The following is a 12,182-nucleotide window of genomic DNA, read 5'->3' on the forward strand; positions in this document are numbered from 1 at the left end:
TTTTTTTTTTTTTTTTCTAAGAATTTGTAGACGAAAAGAATTGGTCGCTCGATCGCGTGGTGACCTAACGACGAGTGAAACAATTCAGGTCATTTTATTCTAATCCGATTTCATAAAAATTCATCTCGTACAAAAAAAGGAATGTATAACAGTGACACAATATTGGCAATGACCATGTAACAACAATTTCTTATTCACTTATCACGAATATTAAAATGTCTCTGTCTACTATTTAAGCAAACCGAGCTCGTCGATAACTCACGATCGCGTTATCGGCTACGAATTCCGTTTGTTTAGTATACAAGTACAACGACGAGAAAATTCTAATGCAAGGACGAATAATCAATCACAGATTCGATGTTTCGTGACATTATTATTACATAATGTGCAAGAGATAATTATGAGTTTCATTTGTTTACGACAGTGAAAAATGATGTGTAAACTCGCGATTGTTATAACGTTTCACGTTTAAAGTTTAACGTTCGAAAAACGAACTAGATGAATCGATGTGATCATTATTTATCCTTGCTATTTTTTATATATCTTATATTTCAATTTCATATAATCGCGTATTAAATTTCGCGCGTTTATAAGATATGAAATTTATAATTCGTCGTGTGCATTAGCAGATTCCAGGCTGAGATTGCATACAGCTGGCGTGGTAAATTCCATAGCGTATTCGCATCGACTAGGTTCTGTCACTGAGACTAGTTTATTTTCTTTACCACAGCTTAAATTGACCATAGTAGAACGGGCAGGACCATTCCAACAGCTAAGTCCTCGATCATATTTCATCTTGAAATACTTTTGACCTTCTGGTCCGTTCCAATCGTTCCAGTGACCTAAAGTAACGTCATTGCCACCAGATTCCGATCTCTGCGTCGCTTTTACAAACATACACAAAGTATAGATATATTCCACATTTCTATACTCGAAACATTCACCATCCAAAGGAGCGAATTCATGCTCCACACCAAAGTCACGATTTAATTTTTCTTCGTACTTTCTGATTTCCAATAATAAGTCATTTACAGATTTTTCTGCTGCTTGGAAATTTTCACGAGCAACTGTTGCTTCATCAATTAGAGCTTGCGTTTCTTCATCATATTGCACTTGAGGTTCTTCAGTTTTCTTTTGTTCTTCATCTGTTACTTCTTCTGCTTCTGTACCATCATTTTCATCTTTCTCTTGCTCAGATCTATCTTCTATTGGTTCATGAATATTTTCTGCTCCTTCTTCTTCTTCTTCTCCTTCTTCTTCTTTTTGCTCTGCTGGCTTAAACATACCTAAAATGAAATATTAATATAATATATGTTTTAAACTGAAAATAAAATGAATTTATAAATAACAATCTACCTTGTTCTAACATTAAAAACGGCTTGATATTTGCCCATGCTGTATCCATGAATACTTGAAGATTGATTTCTTTCTGATTATTTAAGAAAAACATTGCCTCTTCTTCACTTACAATTCCATTCCGATCTTTATCAAATGTCACTCTAGTTTGAAGTTCTGCAACTGTTATAGTACCACTATTATCAGAGTCTAATAATTTAAAATAATCCTCAGCATCTGATTCGTGTAATTCTTCTTCCTCTTCTCCTTCTTCCTGTGCTGGTTGTTCAGATTCAATTGTCTTATATTTTTCTAAAGCAGCACTTTCTCGTTCTTCTGCTTGAATTTTCAATAATTCTTTCTCTTTCTTCACACGTTCTGCCTCTTCATAATCAGCACGTAATTTAACTAATTGTGCCTGATAATCTGTCTTCAATTGTTTACCCTTGGCAATCATTTCCATTCTTATCTTATTTCCTTCCCTGATTAATTCTTCTGCCTTTTGTTGTTCCAACCTAGCTTCTTTTCCAAGTTCATTACAATTATTTGGACATTCTTTACCCGAGTTATATTCATCACTGGAATCACAACAATCGCAAACACCATCATTTACCCAGGTGGATGGTATATAGCGTGGCTTATGACCGGAATTTTCACAATAAAATGAACCGTTGGTGCAGGCAGATGTACCAGGTTCATCACTGCCATCGGCACAATCACAATAGTTATCATTTACACGTGAAAATGGTATTAATAGGCTTCCATCAAGGCATTGGAAGTCACGATCTGATGAATAAAGTGAACTTTTTGCGATAGGTATGCCACGAATTTGTAACACCTTGGAACCGGCGACGTGGCCCAATGGAATCAACAGATTAACTGATAGAAAAAATATCAGGTATATTCCACAACTATTCATTGTTATTTCTTTCAATTTCTTCTCTACTGTGCGAGTCTGTTATTACCCGCGATAAATTAAAAAACTTTTCCAACAAAATTGACCAATTTTTTGAGATTTAAAACAGATACGAGTACAGAATACGCACACTTGTGCTCGCCTACTACATCGGCATGATCGCGTCTCACGTTTTAAACGAGGTAGACGAACTACACATCGAGAAACGATAACCTGTGGCGCTACGTTTGCACGTAAGTTAGTAAATCAACTTAAGGCGGTTTATTCAGTTTATTTCGTTGTTCTATAAGTTTTCAAATAAAACACAATCAATAAAAAAATCTATTATAAATTTTTCAATAAAACACAATCAATGAAAAATTTTCTATTGTTAAGAATGTATACATGATTGCTTTGTAAGTATGAAAGTCAACATAACCCATTTCAAACTATCAGAAAAATAAAAAAATTTATTTTTGTAATATATGATATTCATAATGAATTAAAATATATAATATATTTCTTAACATAACGAAATTAAAGAATAATTTTATATCGATGAAATTAAAAAGAAAATGATAAAGATCAATGATTGATAAAATAAAATTCAAATAATGTTTTCTATTCGATTATTCTATAAACGTGATGTATTTAAATGCACATAGGTAGGTGGTACATATGATGCGCAATGTATATTTTCAAGGTTAAATACATTTCTAAGTAACGGCATAATGTTATAAGATAAATGGTAGTACGTAGATGATTTTTTTACATTTCAAAATTAATTGCATTATCGCGATCAGACAAACCTGTTCATTGATGGGTGGGAACATTACTGCGTAAATAACAACAGTGTACCACTCATAAGCTTGACATGTGACTGGTTTAAAATTTCACAGTAACTTCCGTGCGCAACAATAATAATTCACTTCTCACTCTTTTACCAGATAGTTTCGAGGTTTCGTGCTTTAGGTTATGTTGTGCATACCACCATCAGTGCAAACAAATTCTTAATCGTTTTTATACATTGCGGATGGCCTTCTTAAGACAGGTTTTAATATAAGTACCGTGATACGAAATATGAAAAACTATACGAAGGGTTTATATATTGTAAAGCAATTAGAATACTATTTAACGATACTATACCACACTGCTTCACTTCACTAATTCGATATATAGGCCAAGGTTTGCACTTTTTAAATAATCATATCCGACATAGATACATATACACACAAACTCTGAATATATGTATTCATCATCATGTACGTGTATTTATTTTCGATATTTCGTAATTCTAAAGATTAAAAAATACTTTTTTATCATTTGCAAATTTTCCTTTTATTTATGTTTATAATTGAATTCATTATGTATTCAATGATTCTATGTTATTTTTTTATTAAATTATTAATGTCACCTTGTTCTATTTCTGAATATTAATTTATAGATGTATACTTAATTGTGTTTAATTTTTGTATTTTTTTGTAATTTTTAATTATAGATTACATAATAATTAACATATAATATTTATATTATATTTCTACCAGTGTTGTAATTGTAATATCATAAATTTTAGATGAACTACTACTTTGTAGGTGCAATAATAAAACAGTGTAATGAACGTAGGATTATCCACATATGATGGTTTGGAGAAAGAGACAAATTCTAATAATGCATTGGAAAGTGAAGGAGGAACTACAAAGAAATTGGCAAGAGGTATATCTCGAGCAACTGAAAATGCAGCTATTGTCTCTTATGCTCGTTCACAGTTAGCTACTATAGGATCTTTAGATACTCCAGAATTCACATTCTCATTACCTGATCTAACTTTATATCCAGGTAATCCATGCTTTATTCAATATAATAATTACAATTATTTTCTTTATTATACTTTGTTAATTGGATATAATATATTATACTTAGATTCATTTCGCCAATTCTTGGAAAAAGATTTGATAGAAGGTGGATGTTTAACTTCTTTAGAAGCTGCTGGTCGTTTAAATTGGTGGTGTGGGGGTAAAAATGAAACTAACAGAGTTTTATGGCCTTTGGCAACATCAGGAGATGGCAATTGTCTTCTACATGCAGCTTCTCTTGGCATGTGGGGCTTTCATGATAGACTTCTTACACTAAGAGAAGCATTGCATAATACTTTAGCCAAAGGAGAATATAGACATGCTTTATTTAGAAGATGGAAGTGGCGTCAAATAGGCTTAAATGCAGCTTCAGGATTGTCTTATACAGAAACAGAATGGTTAACAGAATGGCAAACTATTGTAGATATGGCTTCTCCTATTTTTAGAAATCAAACTGCTACTTCTTATCAAAGTCTTGAAGAAGTATATAAAATTTTTTGCATTTTTTTCTTAAATACTAAAATTTTCATCAAATATTTATAATGTTAAAACTTTATAGGTACATGTATTAACTTTGGCTCATGCTTTAAAAAGACCTATAATAGTTATAGCAGAAACTATGTTAAAAGATGCAGAAGGTGTAGCTTTAGCTCCAATTCCATTTGGTGGAGTGTATCTACCATTAGAAGTACCTCCATCACGTTGTCATAGAACACCATTGCTTTTAGCATATCATTCAGCTCATTTTTCTCCTCTTGTTACTGTGGATGGAGCGAGTGATTTTGGAGATGCTTCTAATGAAGGTGTTAGCATACCTCTTATAGATCCAGATACAGGTCAATTATTACCAGTTTTATTCGCGGTAGATCCAGGACCTGATTGGGATTGGGAAGAAGGTTTTCAAGATTTATTAACTTGTCAACAAGATACAGTAATTAATTCTTAGTAACATAAATTATAAATATAATGCATAAAATATAATTTCATAATATTGGTATTTTAGATGGAAATTTTGTTACGACAATATTTAGACTGTGAATATCAAAATTTTACATCGGAAGAAATCGAAAGATTATCCGATACTGATGGTTCATTATCTAAAACAGCGAAACAATTGCTTGGTGTTGCTAAACAATTTGGATCAATTGGAAAATCTGTTAGTAAAAGATTGTGGTCTATGACAAAGAGACCAAAGAATTTACCAACAACGGCAGGTGGATTTTCTACAGAAGGTTTATTATGTGTAAAGATTAGAAGTAGACGTCATCAGTACGTGGATCAGATGCTTCAGAATTATCTTCAATGTGCACATGCAAGGTATAATAAGGTTTTATACTATATATCATTTATGATTGTAAAATATGATTTTTTTTTTTTCATTATATAATATAGGTATTTGCAAGATCATAAAGTCGACGAAACTGGTAGTGAAATGAATTATGGTGCAGGCAAATCCAAATTCTATGCTGTCAGTGATCGAGATAGTCATGCAAGTGTTAGTAAATTGTTACCGACCAATCCAAATAAAGATCGTACGCTTTATCTTTCAAGGTATTTTCTACATAATACAATTTACAAGAATTATCATATTAACTCTATTATAATAAAAATAAAATATTTTTTTTACAGATCTACTTTTTATAATGATCAACCATCATCTTATAAACCGGGGCCAGAGCTATGGAATAGCAACAATAGTTTGGTATATTTTTAAATATTCATTATAATTATGGAATTTAAATAATTTGAGGTTTTTTTTAGGCTATTGTTAAAGAATGTCGGAATGAAGATTGCCAATTTTTCGGTTCAGCGGAAAATGATTACTATTGTTCACAATGTTGGGCAAATAGACGTTATCGTTGAGAAATTAATTTCAACGATATATGACAATAATAACTGTTTAACATTGTTCAAATTAAATGAAGTATAATCAGATTTAATCATAACATCAATCATTTTAAAGTGTTGCTTGAAAAAAATAATTATCTCACAAGATTTTCTTCTTCCTACTATGTTATTCATTTTATTTCATTTTTTTATTTCAAATTGGATAATACACAGATTCGTATTTTGTAACAATAAATGTATTTTCTTCCTTAAAAGTGCTTGTGCATGGTCTAATATTATCAGTATCATTCAAATTTTTCAATTATATGTATTTTTTTTTCTTTTTATTTATTGATATTCATCTCTAAAAACTAAAAAGCATATCAAATGTACAGGGTTTATCTCGCTTTTGAACATATATGTACAATAAAAAATATCATTTATACATAGCTTATAAGTCTGAATCTTTCTAAACAAAAAAAAATTATATTTTCAAGTAACAATACATCTGTATTTCCATGACAAGCGAATTTCTGATTTTTGCACGTGCCTTCTTGCATAATATAAAAATTATACAAACATGATGCTAATACTCGATTTTTAATGTTGCGATGAGAAGTTGTTTTCTGTCGTAAATATCTGTGCTTCTAATATACTTGTGCTTTGTACAACTTAACTCGCGCTTCGCTCATTCACTGATCGCTCACTGATTTTATAAGTGAGATCTAAACAAGCGCGGTTTTGATATTAAACTATATGATATAATATTAAACTATATCAAGTTGTTCAATGTATTCAATCTTATTGCCTATTAGGCAATTTATTATGTTAAAATTGTGTGAAAATAAAACATATTTTTATATTTCGTGTCTTTTTGATTCTTATGATTATGAAATTTTTTAATTTTCTAAATATCATAGATTGTTTTTTATTTTATTTACTAGATTGTTTTTTATTTATTGTAATATTATATAATAATTAATAATTGATAAAAATTATATTATTGCCATTATATAAATTAATCTATATCTATTATCTTAATAATAGAATGGTAATAATTTTTCTTTTTTTTAAATATTTATTTCAAATATATATTAAAATTTTTTCCCAAAAAATTTATCATTCGAGATAATTATTTTTATATATAGATTCTTAATATTCTATATAATATTCTATATAATAATTGATACAAAATCATTAAATTTTTAATTTTTAAATTTCGATCCTTTAGATTAGAATCTCAATTTTTATTATTTTTACAATTTCTAATGCATTAGAAATTGTAATTATTATATTTAGTTAGTTATATTAATTATTAGTTATATTATTATATTTAGTTTAGTATAATTTTATTTTTTATTTTAATTCTTTAGATTGTGTTTTAAATTATGCAGTTGCATTTTTTGTTAATATTATAGAATTTTCAGATTCTTCTACATTAGAATTTCATGATAGCTTTCATAATAAATTTTCAATGCATACTAGCAATGGTAACAATTTTATTAATATGATTTTGGTATAATACTTTTTTATAGAAAATATCAAGATGCATTTAATTTGTATATTAAAAAATAATTTCATTTAAAAAAATAAAGTTAGAACTTGCAGTTATTTATAAATTTGAATTTATTTCTTTATGTATTTATCTATTATCTAAAAATTAATAATATAATAATTTTTTTACAATAACCCCTTAAAACTTTCATCTGAAACATTTCTTAATAATAGAAAAAACAAACAAAGTATTTCATAAATATTATAATTCTGTGAGATACTTTATACATTTTTATAAATCTTTAGTTCTTTATAGTTTCTTAATTCCTTAGAATTAAAATGTTCAAAAATGATTAATTCTTGATATATACGAAAAAGAATTAAAAAAAAAATAAAAAATATAAAGTATAAAGTAAAAGTATAAATATGTTAAATTAATAATATAATATAATATAATAATAATATAATATAATATAATTAATAAAATAATATAATTCCAGAATTATATTATCTTAATATAAAAACATAAAATTGAATAAAAATTTGTGGAAATTCGGAATTTTTGAAAAAATTTCGTGCATCATCTCTTGTCTAATTATATTTTCCCAAAATTTAAATAAAAAATTTTTTCAGTTAAAAATTTCAGTTTTGTATCAGGAGAATATAATTCGATGACATAATCAAATTTTTTCAAATCAGAAATTTTTAATTAAATTTTCAAGTTTATATGAGTAAAATATGATTAAATTGTCATGCGAAATTTTTGTAAAATTTTGTAAACTTATGTTTTGCATACTTATTTTTTCCATATTTATTTATCTTTATAATTGCTTATTTTTGGATTTTTAATTCTAGAGATTTTATATTTGTAATTTATATAACTCTAAAGATTATTGTCTTTTATATATTTATTTCTTTACTCTGATACATTGATAAGAATTCTTTTTTTTTATTTTTTATTATCTTTTTATTTTACTAATGCTAATTATAAAATATAATATGCTATTCTATTCTAAGTTTACTTTTTATACACTTACTTTTTTAAAATATGAAGCTGCAAAAATATAAATATATTATAAAGATATGTACAAACATAAAATGTATGTATACTACATATATTTAACTTATAATATATATAATGCATCTCTTTGAAAAGTGTTCAAACTTGTTTCATTCTATTACCGGTAACATTGTTATAATTTTTAAGTAATAGTGGATTTTTTAGAAAATACTAAAACTTTTATTATCGGTAAATTATATGTAAAGATATTTCAATGTTTTTTAAAGAGATAATGCCAAAGATTTGTAAGAAATTTATTGTGAATAATATGAATTTCACTTTTCAAAAAAATAGCGTAAAAAAAAAAACAACTTTTAATAAAAACACATTAAACATATTTTTTATTTATCTTAAATTATTATTATATTTAAAAAAAATTTTTTTTGTATTAAAAATAAAAATTGGATTTCATATTATTGAAACTACAGTATTTGAGTTAATTATTAGAATATACAATTAGTTGTTAGATTACATTATGCTTTATTTGCTTTCTTAAATATATATCTGAATTTTATTAGTACAATCTATTTTATATCTAGTCTATGGTTTTAGAAACAAAAAATGAATAATGCTTTAGAGAAAATATATACAACATCTGTCAAAATAACAGACTCAGAAAATTAATACAAATAAAATTATCATGAGATTGATATATAATATTCTATTTGCCACCTTATGGAAAAAATGTATATACAATAATCCAATAAACACGTGTTACTTATATACGTAGTATACTTCATATGTAATAAGAACAGTACGGTTTTACAAATACTTTCAACTGTATTTGTGTAGATTTTATCGTGCTGAAATTTTTATTCACTTTCTACATGAATCACGTAAGCTGACGAAAAAGAAGAAATCCATGAAACAGTATACATCGAAATGATTGAGTTATGTACAAAAAAACGAATGTTAATTGGTATAACATTATTAGGAGGGTTAGTTTTATCTTATATTTTGTTTATACATTGCAGTTACTATAAATATTAACACGTGTTGCTTAATATATATATATATTTAGCTTCTTTTATATTTTATTAATTTCTTTTAGATTAACAATATTGGTATTAATTGTTGAAAGTCATTGGACTGATAATTCTAATAAACTTTATTTGGAGAATTTTGAAAATAATACAAGATGTGTTTCCGGAGATGAATATGAAATAACATCAGAATGTCATCCATGTTCTGCTTTTGAAATAGCAAGTAAAAGTATCGATGTGTGTATTCATGCCAGATATAAGGAAGTTTTAAAATGTAAAAGTGGAGAAGCTATAACAAGAAGGTAAATAATTGTATCCAATTTTATATTATATTATATTATATTATATGGTATACAAAGAATAAAAACAATTTTATAATAAAAAATAAATATATATAATTCAGTTGTGACAGGGTAGCTTGGTTAGAAGAAAGAGCATTTTGGAAGTTTGAAGCATTTATGTTTCTTTTGGCATTAAGTTCATGTATTAGTGTTTATTGGAGAGAAAATGTGCTGAGACAAAGGATAATAAGAAAAGTGGCTAGACAATTAAGAGCTAGTGTATAACTAGTATTTAATAAATAGCTTTTTTTATTTCTTTTATTTATATTATGAACTTTGAGATAATTCAAAAAAATGAATGAAGTTTATTTGGAAGTATATTCTTTGAAAGAATTATGTCTAGCCCCTATAGAAACAATAATAACATTGTTTACTGTAAAATATTGTGAATCTAAAATTAGTATTAAGCTTGTACCAAGTAAACAAAAACTTCTTGAACGAGCATACACTATAGATATTTCCACTTTTGTATATGAAATAATAGACTTAAATAAAATTCCATATCCTGCAATTTCATGTGAATTGCCAATTATCGTTATAAATAAAGCTAGTTGCATCGCAGGTCTTTGCGCGATATTGCGACAAATAATTAAGGATGTCGCGACAGAATGCCCAACACATTATTGTCGGAAATTATTAGGATTCAAAGATTCTTGTCTAACTGCTTGTTCAGAAGCAAGTGTTTGGACGAAATTTTGCGAAGTAGATTTAATTCTAACTGTAAAATTTTTACATACAGATGATGCAATGCAAAACAAATTGCCTTCCAGTATGGCAAGATTTGAACGACATTTGTCGCAACCAGTTAGATTACACAATCTATATAAGTATATTATGTCTAAAAAATATTCAAATGAAAATATAATTTCGCAAAATGGAACATTAGAACATATATATGCCGAAGGTTCATATATGACCTTGGCAGATATAATTATATTTGTGTGTACTCATATTTTATTAACTATATTTTCGAGTGAAACAGTAATGAAATTACTTCCATTGACTGATAAATGGTACAAAAGAATGCTTAAAAATCAAATTATATTCAATTGTCTTAAATGTTTACCATTGTTAAAAAATCAAGATATAAATAAATTCAATTATACACTTCCTGATGTAGCAAATGAAAGTCTGCATCAAAGATATAAAGCAAAAAATCGAATTTATACAAAGCAAGAAGATGTGGAGCATTCATTGCAATTATTCAAAACCTTAAACATACAAACTAAATTCGATTTGGAACCATTTGGTGCGGAATTAGATCTTGATTGGTCTTTAGTTCCATATGATGCTACCCCAGAGGGTGGTTCTTTGCCACCTTCGCGTTTAGAAAAGAAACACGAGCAATTACAAAATATGTGTAAGCCTGTTCTAAAATTGGCAAAAAAAGGAGATATAATTGTAGATTTTTGTTCTGGTAGTGGTCATTTAGGTATCTTAGTTGCGCATCTTTTGCCGTATTGTACTATAATATTATTAGAAAATAAAGAGAAATCGTTGAATAGAGCTAAAGAAAGAGTGAATAAATTAAAATTAACAAATATAAAATTTTATCAATGTAATTTAGACTATTTTAAAGGTCACTTCGACATTGGTATGTCATTACATGCATGTGGAGTCGCAACTGATTTAGTCATAAAACAATGCATCAAAGAAAAAGCTATCTTCGTATGTTGTCCTTGCTGTTATGGATCATTGCATAATTGTGATCATTTGAAATATCCAAGGAGTAATATTTTTAGGGATGAAATAGATAAGGAAAGTTATATAATTCTCAGTCATGCTGCTGATCAAACTCACGATGAAAAAAATATCAAAACAAATCAGGGATACGAATGTATGACTATTATCGATACCGATAGAAAACTACAGGCTGAACAATGTGGTTATAGAGTGTATCTTTCTAAATTCATACCGAACACATGTACACCAAAAAATCATATATTAGTGGGTATTCCTAAAAAAGAAAATGTTGAATCTGTAAGTTAATTGTGTATCACATATTTACGATTTATATATTTACGATAATTTTGAATACGATTCGATTTGAAACTATTCTTGTTATTAAGATGAACAATTTTCAATAAAGACACGTTTACTTACCTAAAAAATAAAGTGTTTTTTATCAGTCTATTAATATTATAAATATATTGATTAAGATCATTATAAATACGAAAATATGAAAAATTAAAGTAATATTTAACTTAAACTATGAACCAATATATAATATTGTTGCGCTAGTTTTATTAAATTGTACGAAGAGATTTTATTGGTATGTACAAAAAAAGGAGAAAAGAATTATGTAGTATACAAATTATTAGTGTTATGTCAGTGTCTTACACAGTTTCATCTATTATTAAGTAACTAGGGACAACATGAAATGAAAAAGGTTTT

The 12,182-nt window shown here is 27.2% G+C and overlaps 4 protein-coding genes across 8 annotated transcripts in view; 3 read left to right on the forward strand and 1 right to left on the reverse strand.

The window, feature by feature from the left end:
• LOC122719342 (glucosidase 2 subunit beta) overlaps positions 1–2,680 on the reverse strand; it is a 2,918-nt gene extending 238 nt beyond the window's left edge. Inside the window, exons 1-2 of the mRNA XM_043945081.1 lie at positions 1,357–2,680; positions 1–1,286 (exon numbers count right to left, since the gene is read on the reverse strand). The exon at positions 1–1,286 is cut by the window's left edge and continues 238 nt beyond it. Coding sequence (XP_043801016.1) covers positions 604–1,286; positions 1,357–2,254 — 1,581 coding nt within the window. The 5' untranslated portion in view covers positions 2,255–2,680 and the 3' untranslated portion in view covers positions 1–603. The remainder of the gene's footprint in view (positions 1,287–1,356) is intronic.
• Positions 2,681–2,816: 136 nt separating this feature from the next.
• On the forward strand, positions 2,817–6,772 carry LOC122719318 (OTU domain-containing protein 7B-like). Of its 5 annotated transcripts, none has more exons than XM_043945069.1 (8): positions 2,817–3,415; positions 3,804–4,066; positions 4,151–4,566; positions 4,643–5,014; positions 5,087–5,400; positions 5,476–5,634; positions 5,713–5,780; positions 5,845–6,772. In XM_043945069.1, exons 2-8 carry the CDS (start codon positions 3,844–3,846, stop codon positions 5,853–5,855), a joined length of 1,563 nt encoding a protein of 520 aa, XP_043801004.1. In that variant the 5' UTR covers positions 2,817–3,415; positions 3,804–3,843; the 3' UTR covers positions 5,856–6,772. The 5 variants fall into 5 exon arrangements, with proteins under 5 accessions (XP_043801004.1, XP_043800985.1, XP_043800994.1 ...); XM_043945050.1 differs by having other exon boundaries at positions 2,819–3,492; positions 5,713–5,785; XM_043945059.1 differs by having other exon boundaries at positions 2,819–3,492; positions 3,823–4,066; positions 5,713–5,785.
• A 2,284-nt stretch (positions 6,773–9,056) lies between these two features.
• Positions 9,057–10,013, forward strand: LOC122717544 (protein JTB). Its single transcript, XM_043941740.1, has 3 exons — positions 9,057–9,402; positions 9,516–9,749; positions 9,851–10,013. Exons 1-3 carry the CDS (start codon positions 9,347–9,349, stop codon positions 10,011–10,013), a joined length of 453 nt encoding a protein of 150 aa, XP_043797675.1. The 5' UTR covers positions 9,057–9,346.
• A 69-nt stretch (positions 10,014–10,082) lies between these two features.
• LOC122717538 (glutathione S-transferase C-terminal domain-containing protein homolog) lies at positions 10,083–11,899 on the forward strand. The gene has a single exon (XM_043941725.1). It carries the CDS (start codon positions 10,083–10,085, stop codon positions 11,775–11,777), a length of 1,695 nt encoding a protein of 564 aa, XP_043797660.1. The 3' UTR covers positions 11,778–11,899.
• Positions 11,900–12,182: the final 283 nt, after the last annotated feature.

Source organism: Apis laboriosa, unplaced genomic scaffold, assembly GCF_014066325.1.
Source record: "Apis laboriosa isolate Shangri-la unplaced genomic scaffold, ASM1406632v1 scaffold11_cov152, whole genome shotgun sequence".
NCBI lineage: Eukaryota > Metazoa > Arthropoda > Insecta > Hymenoptera > Apidae > Apis > Apis laboriosa.

Bases quoted from the DNA above. Each gene is read 5' to 3' on its own strand.
- LOC122719318 (XM_043945050.1), top strand. From the start codon at position 3,844: ATGAACGTAGGATTATCCACATATGATGGTTTGGAGAAAGAGACAAAT. The intron at 4,067-4,150 runs GTAATCCATGCT...TATTATACTTAG, and splicing joins TGATCTAACTTTATATCCAG to ATTCATTTCGCCAATTCTTG. The intron at 5,401-5,475 runs GTATAATAAGGT...TATATAATATAG, and splicing joins CTTCAATGTGCACATGCAAG to GTATTTGCAAGATCATAAAG.
- LOC122717544 (XM_043941740.1), top strand. From the start codon at position 9,347: ATGATTGAGTTATGTACAAAAAAACGAATGTTAATTGGTATAACATTA. The intron at 9,403-9,515 runs GTTAGTTTTATC...AATTTCTTTTAG, and splicing joins GGTATAACATTATTAGGAGG to ATTAACAATATTGGTATTAA. The intron at 9,750-9,850 runs GTAAATAATTGT...TATATAATTCAG, and splicing joins GGAGAAGCTATAACAAGAAG to TTGTGACAGGGTAGCTTGGT.
- LOC122717538 (XM_043941725.1), top strand. From the start codon at position 10,083: ATGAATGAAGTTTATTTGGAAGTATATTCTTTGAAAGAATTATGTCTA.